Source organism: Corylus avellana, chromosome 2 (genome assembly GCF_965113065.1).
Source record: "Corylus avellana chromosome 2, dhCorAvel1.hap1.2, whole genome shotgun sequence".
NCBI lineage: Eukaryota > Viridiplantae > Streptophyta > Magnoliopsida > Fagales > Betulaceae > Corylus > Corylus avellana.
In genome coordinates, this window is record NC_142491.1 from 667,555 (window position 1) to 674,846 (window position 7,292).

The window sequence follows — 7,292 nt, forward strand, 5'->3', positions numbered from 1 at the left end:
AGTCCATGGTTGGTGCAACAACCATGCAATATTCCTTCGACGGCTTGGTTGGTGCAACAACTTTTCACTATTCCTTTGACAGCTTGGTTGGTGCAACAACCTTTTACTATTCTTTTGACGGCTTAGTTGGTACAACAACCTTTTACTATTCCTTTGACGTCTTCTAGAAGATACTACCATTGTTTACTCATTTTGCTCCATTTTTCGGCAATCTTCTAGAGAATAGTATAGCATGCCAATTTTTCTCTTTCAATGATTTATGGCTGTCACCTTTGACTTATGAAAAACAAGTCATAAGACTCATAACCAACAACCACCACCACCACAGCTTGTATCTATTTTAATATTAATAGGGACATAAAGACAGAGAGAGAGAGAGAGAGAGAGAGAGATATCTCAAATCTGTGAAGGCAGAAATGGAGTTGGAAAAGAATGTGTACAGAGCACATTGTTTGGTCTTAACCTATCCAGCCCAAGGCCACATTAATCCTCTACTTGAATTCTCCAAGCGTTTGGAGCACAAAGGAGTAAAAGTCACTGTGGTTACCACCCACTTCATCTCCAAGACCATTCACAAAGCGGAAGCCACCTCCATTGCTCTCGAGACCATCTCTGATGGCTACAACGACGGCGGGAGAGCAAAAGCAGAGAGCATCCACGCCTACTTGGATAGCTTCCGGCGAGTCGGGTCTCAAACTCTGGCTGAGCTCCTTGAGAAACTCTCTAACTCAGGCTGCCCTGTCGATTGTATTGTTTACGATGCTTTCTTGCCTTGGGCTCTAGATGTTGCTAAAAGTTTGGATTACTCGGAGCTGCAATTTTCACTCAATCTTGTGCTGTTGATAATATATACTACCATGTACACAAAGGGGTGCTGAAAGTCCCTCTTTCGGAAGCTGAAATTTTGCTTCCCGGGTCGCCAGCACTTGGACCTCAGGATATGCCGTCTTTCGTTTACTATTTCGGATCTTACCCGGCTGTTCTTGACTTGATTGCGGATCGATTCTCCAACATTGATAAAGCTGACTGGGTTTTTGTCAATACTTTTTATGAGTTGGAGCAAAAGGTAATTAATCACCCTATTAATTTTGTCCTTTCTTTTTTATGGATGATATTGATGAACTAATGTGTAGGTGGTGGATTGGATGGCAAAGATATGGCCGTTGAGAACAATAGGACCAACTATACCATCAATGTTCCTAGACAAGGAACTTGAAGATGACAAAAATTATGGTTTTGACATCTTCAAGCCAAACACCGATGCCTGCATGAAATTGTTAAATGGTCAGCCAAAGGGGTCGGTTGTTTATGTTTCGTTCGGGAGTATGGTGGCTTTTGAAGTTGAACAAATGGAAGAAATAGCTTGGGGATTGAGAATGAGCAATAGATGCTTCTTGTGGGTTGTAAGGGAATCGGAGGAGGTAAAGCTCCCCAAAAACTTCGTGGAGGAGACGTCCAAGAAGGGATTGGTGGTTCGTTGGTGTCCTCAACTGGAGGTCTTAGCTCATGAGGCAGTGGGATGCTTTGTGACGCATTGTGGGTGGAACTCTACTTTGGAGGCCTTAGCTTTGGGGTGCCGATGGTCGGAGTTCCATATTGGTCCGACCAGAACACGAATGCAAAGTATATTATGGATGTTTGGAAGATGGGGCTAAAAGCTCCGACTGATGAGGAAGGAATAGTTCGGCGAGAAATAGCAGAACATTGCATCAGGGAAATAATGGAGGGAGATAGAGGGAAAGAGATAAAGAAAAATGCCTTTAAGTGGAGGAAGTTGGCCAGAGAGGCTGTTGACGAGGGTGGAAGTTCTGATAAAAACATTGAAGAATTTGTAGCCAAATTGGTTCAATCCTAAGTCCAACGTAGAACACATGGCCATTTCCTAAGATGCGGCTGTTTATGACAAATGCCATTTATGTAATAATTGTGGATTGGTTCAAATTATATATATCTTTGATAGCTTCCATTTGATAGATAACGAGCTTGGCGGCAAATAAACAAAATGACTAAAGGAAAAAAAGGACCATCCCAAAGCAAAAGAATATTACTCTATAAAAGGGGCTTGCACCAACTTTGAAAAACCAGAGTCTAATACTCACCACCCAGTCTAGAAATATTACTCTATTCAAAATGTTTTCTCATAAAACACATCAAAGTACATCCCACAAGACAACAAAACATCAAAGTTTGCTATCATCTGGCATATGTTGCATTAAACCAACCAGTCAACCGACCATATAGGAACACCAGCTGACTTTTAGGTTTTGACAAATGATACACACTTTTTTCTGTATAGGCGAGAGAATACACTGTACCCTTAAAGTTTTACCTCATTTTTAATTTAGCCTCATGATGTAGACTAGAAAGTTAAGGATTCCATAAAAAATAGCGATGATTCGCACCTGACGAGTCCTACTAAAAATGCCATATTTTGAGTTTCAGACCTGGAATTGGAGCAAGCTTTGCGGCATTGGAAAGATAACTCAAATATTTATAAAGTTATGTTTACAAGAGTTTGCTAATTCCGATGTTTACTAGGTCCAAAGAGCCTCCGTTCATAGGCCGTTCAAAAGCAATCCGAACGGGCCTCTTCCGGAAGTCACCATAGTAAAACCCAAGACATTTGTTCACAAGCTGTCTGAATGGCCCTATGTTATGTTTCGGTTTTTACTTAGTTTTGGGTTGTTTTACGTACTTTAAATTCAGTTATTTTGGTGACCGACCGAACGGGCACCGTAGAGTTTCACTTCGATTTAGTTTTGTATTTTTATTAGGTTTAGGGTTTGGGGGCTATAAATACATACTTTATAGACCCTAAAACACAGTTCTTGTTTATGATTGAATTTTGTTCAATAAGAAGCCTCAGAGTTGAGCGTTCTTCTGTTTTTCCTTCAAAACCTATAGAGTATCTAGTGTTTTAGAGAATATTTCGTAGATTCTTTGATATAATCAAAATCTATATATATATATATATATATATATATATATATATATATATGTTCTTTATTGTTGTTCATCGTTACTGCCCACTAAGTCATGCTGCCTTACCCCAAATATTTAAAAATTGACAATGTACTCCAAGAAAATATTAAAAATTTGTAATGTGAGTCAGCCATTTCTGTCTAATTTGACAGAAAATGGCTCATGTGCATTTTTCTGTCTCAACTTTCTAAAAATATCCCATATTTTTTGAAAAAAAAAAAATTCAAAAATACTCACAATTACATTAAAAAAAATATAATAAATTTGGTGATGGCCGGCCAGGTGGGGGTGATCTGAGCACCCCATGGCCAAAAGTCACCCCAAATGACCAAAGAGAGTGCCTACAACCACTTTCAATTTTATCTCAAATTTAATAGTAATTTATTGTAAATTTTATATTTAGTGTTGTCAAATTATGAACGTTTGAAAAAATGTTAAAGTGTATGTAACATTTTTCTTGAATGATTTGCTTGGATGCATAGAAAAGAAAGAAAAAAAAATGTTATTTGGTAGGATATACACTCGAGAGTGAGACGTTTTGTCATTTTTCATAGAACAATTACAATTAAATATGTGTTTGTCTTTTATATATTTCGGACTTTTGGTAGATCATTGCACCTAGCTAACGCAAGCTATGACGCTTTTGAACCCATAGATTTTTTTTGTTTTCATGATACGTCAAGTCAAAAAACAGAAGCATAAACTACAAAACAAATTCATTAATTAACATCTCAAATCATAAATTTAAGGGATAAGTCTACATACCCTCCTCAAATTACCACCTAATTGATAATCTTCTTTCTAAACTTTCAATTGTGACAATATTCTCCCTAAACTACTAAAAATTGTCAATGTTCCCCCAATGATGAAACTACCCTTAGTAAAAAAAAAAAATATACTAAACTTCTAGAAAAAAACCTAAAAAAAAAAAAAAAAAAAAAAAAAAATCCAAAGTGTGGCAAATTTTAAATTAAAAAAAAAAAAATCCTTTTTATAAGAAAAAAAATTAAAAAATTTCGATTTTTTTTTTTTTTTTGGGTTATAAAAATTGAAAATTTTTGTTTTGTTTTATAACTTTTTTAAATAATTTTTTTTTTTAAAAAAAAAATTAACAATTTTCGTTTAAGGAAATAAAATTTTTTGTTTTCGTAAACAAAATATATATATATATATATATATATATTTTTTTTTTAAATAAAAATTTTCTTTTAAAAAATAGAACTTTTTTATTTTTTTTTAAAAAAATCGTTCCTTTTAAATTAAAATTTTCATTTAAAAAAAAAATTATTATTATTTTTTTGAATTTATAAGGGTATTTTTGACTTATTGAGAAATATATAAAGGCATTTTTATCTTTTTACTAGCCTTGGGGGACATTGACAATGTTTTGGTGGTTTTGAGGGAACATTGTCACAATTGAAAATTTGAGGGAGAAATTGTCAATTGGATAGTAGTTTGAGGAGATATGTGGACTTTATCCTAAATTTAAACTTCATATTTATATTGTTGAATAAATATTTCCTCTTTGTTGAGGGTGGCTACACGAATATGAGAGGTTTGAACTTTTGAAAAATAAGTAGGTTTATTGTATATAAAACACATTCTCAAATATGGGTGCTATCCGATTCACCTTTATGTCACACGAAATACTTTTTAGTCATCAAAAGGATAAAAATCCATTAAACTACTTGTCACTTCTCTCCTCCTCTTTGTTATTCCTATTTCGTTTCTAAGCTCTCGATCTATGAATGGTTTGGCTGAGAAGGAAAAATCTTTTTTTTTTTTGGAAAGAAATACATTATAATTTCATTGATAATAATTACGAGCATAAAGCTCTTACATCGCAGGAGCACAAAGTCCTAAAAATGCAAATTATAGCCAAAGCTATAAGGATACAACATCACCTAAAACCTCCGCTAACCTATGACTAGTTTTCAGTTAAAATAATAAATCTGCATAAGACAGACGCAATCCAATGCATAGGTAGCGCAAATTCCTCCTCGACCCAAAAGCCAAGATGAAGTTCACGTCCACAACTCGAAGGTTTGGACCAAAATTCACATTCATGACCTAAAAGATCTTGACCAAAGTTCAGTTCACATCCAAGCAGGCAGATCGAGTGGCCAAGCCTTATTACAAAACAGAAGCAAGAAAACCGAAATAAAACGTGGGCAAACCAAAGAGGCAGGGCCTTATTACAAGCAAATAACAGGAATGAAATGCATACAGGGAAAAAACATGAACAAAGACAATACAAGGAAAATAAAACAAATAGGAACAGGCACACGCAGCGTGGATGCCGATTGTGCACTCGTCGAAAACCGACACTGGAAGGGAACGATGGAAGCTCGACATGGTGGGGACGCGGAAAAAGCCCAAAACAGTGGACGGAGGGTGGCGAAAACCGATCACCAGCTGGGCGGAAAACCAACGCAGCAGGGGACGTTGAAGCTCATCGTTGGAAGGGCACGAGAAAAGACCCAGCGGCGGACGGTGGGCGGCAGAGCGGGCGAAGAAGATCGGTGGCGAACACAAAACAAAACTGGGAGGAGTTTGAAAGAAACCCCCAAAATCAGCACCCACACCGAATGGCACACAAGCAAGGCTACAAGAACATCACACCAAAAACACAGCAAAAAAAAGAAAGGAAAGGAGCATAAAACAACGAAAGAGCTCCGCCAAGGACAAAAGCGGAACAAAGAGGAAGGGGCAGCAGAGAAAGGGTAGGGAGGAGGCAATCCGGGCCAGGGACATCAAGTAAACTACTGGCATCCGGTGCAAGGGCAGGCGGTGGAGGGAGGAAGCAAACAGCCATCCCTCCTCCCCTCACCATGGGGGAGGGGGCTTACCTGCGGCTCTAGAGAGAAAGTGAGAAAACCCTAGAAAATCTATTTTTGAGGAGGTATAAAAGTTTTGGACAATATACTATGGTAAATTTAGTTATGTTTATAGTATTTTAGGTGTTGATTTTTTATTTTATTTTATTTTTTTGTGGGTCTAGTTAAATATAGTAGCTGGATGGGTTGGATTTTTTTTTTACTGGTGGATTCATTTATTTACTATATTGGATTTGGAGAAACCCTATTAAGAGTTCTATCTATTCTGGGTTTCTTCCATTTGTGCACGTTTTTCTATTTGTGCATTGGATTTCTTAAAAAAAACATATGATTGGTGGAGGAAGACAAATAATAATAATAATAATAATAATAATAATAATAGTAATATTTAAATAGAATAGTAAAAGTTGATAGCTAAAATTTGCTGAGACTACTGTAAAAGTGTAAATACTCTAATGACCTTGATCTAAAGAAAAGAAAAGGAGATTGACGAAAGGGAGGGGGGATAGGATCTATCATATATATGTTTATGTGCACTGTGTCAATGCCTTTTATTCTGATGAAATTTCCAAAATTTGTTTATGATAAATAGTGATAAATGCTAGGGTTAATAAATTTTTCATATTTTACTCATATTCTCTTTCAAATTGAATAGCTCAACAATTAGATTGGAGTGGTCTACCCTTGACTTATGTGGGGTCAAGTCTACAAATCTAATGATTGATTTATAAAATGAGATTGGCCATATATGGAAAAAAAATATTGACCATAGCATTTTTCATAAATAATTTAGTTCTACATTGGTGCTCAAATTGGATGGAATATGTTTCCACTTCCCGTTTTCTTGTTCCATCATATTATTGACTTCTCCTTAGAGTACCAAAAATTCCTCGCTCCGTCAGAATTTTTTTTTAAATCTTGGTAAAAATTTAAAAATACCCATGTTTTTCATTATAAAAAAGATAAAATAAAAAATTGCAAAGTTATAGGTGTTGATGGGGATTTAACTGGATTTGCAAAAATACCTACGTCTTAATCTTTGCCATTAAAAAAAAAGAGATATTTTGAAATTTTTGACAAGTTTTAACGAAAAATCGTAAGAGAAGGGGAGACATTGCAAACATTGAAAATTCGATATTCTAAATTGAGAGTTTTTAAACATTAAAAAAGTAATTTTCAAACACGTGTAAATTCACGAAGGTTTTGTAAAGTTTTCCCAATTTAAAATCTCTTTTCTTTGGATGAATCATATGCTCTCCTTCGATGCATATGAAACCACTTGTGCATTAATATGGCACCCCCACTTCACCAAATAAAATCTACTACAAAAATGTCAGTCGAAACCTACATTTGACTTAGGTAACATTTGGTACGCATAATAGTTATTCCATTAGAAGAAAAAATATATATATATATAGCGTGTTAGAGTATATGATAAGGATTTTACACTTAAGAAATATAAAGATGATATAA

General features: G+C 35.4%; 1 protein-coding gene across 1 annotated transcript; it reads left to right on the plus strand.

Moving 5' to 3' along the window:
* Window positions 1-410: 410 nt before the first annotated feature.
* Window positions 411-1,950, plus strand: LOC132167170 (mogroside I-E synthase). The gene is given in 4 exon segments (XM_059578074.2): window positions 411-795; window positions 798-1,066; window positions 1,134-1,566; window positions 1,569-1,950. Coding segments are annotated over 4 exon segments (1,368 nt in total). The 5' UTR covers window positions 411-416; the 3' UTR covers window positions 1,856-1,950.
* The last annotated feature ends 5,342 nt before the right edge of the window (window positions 1,951-7,292 follow it).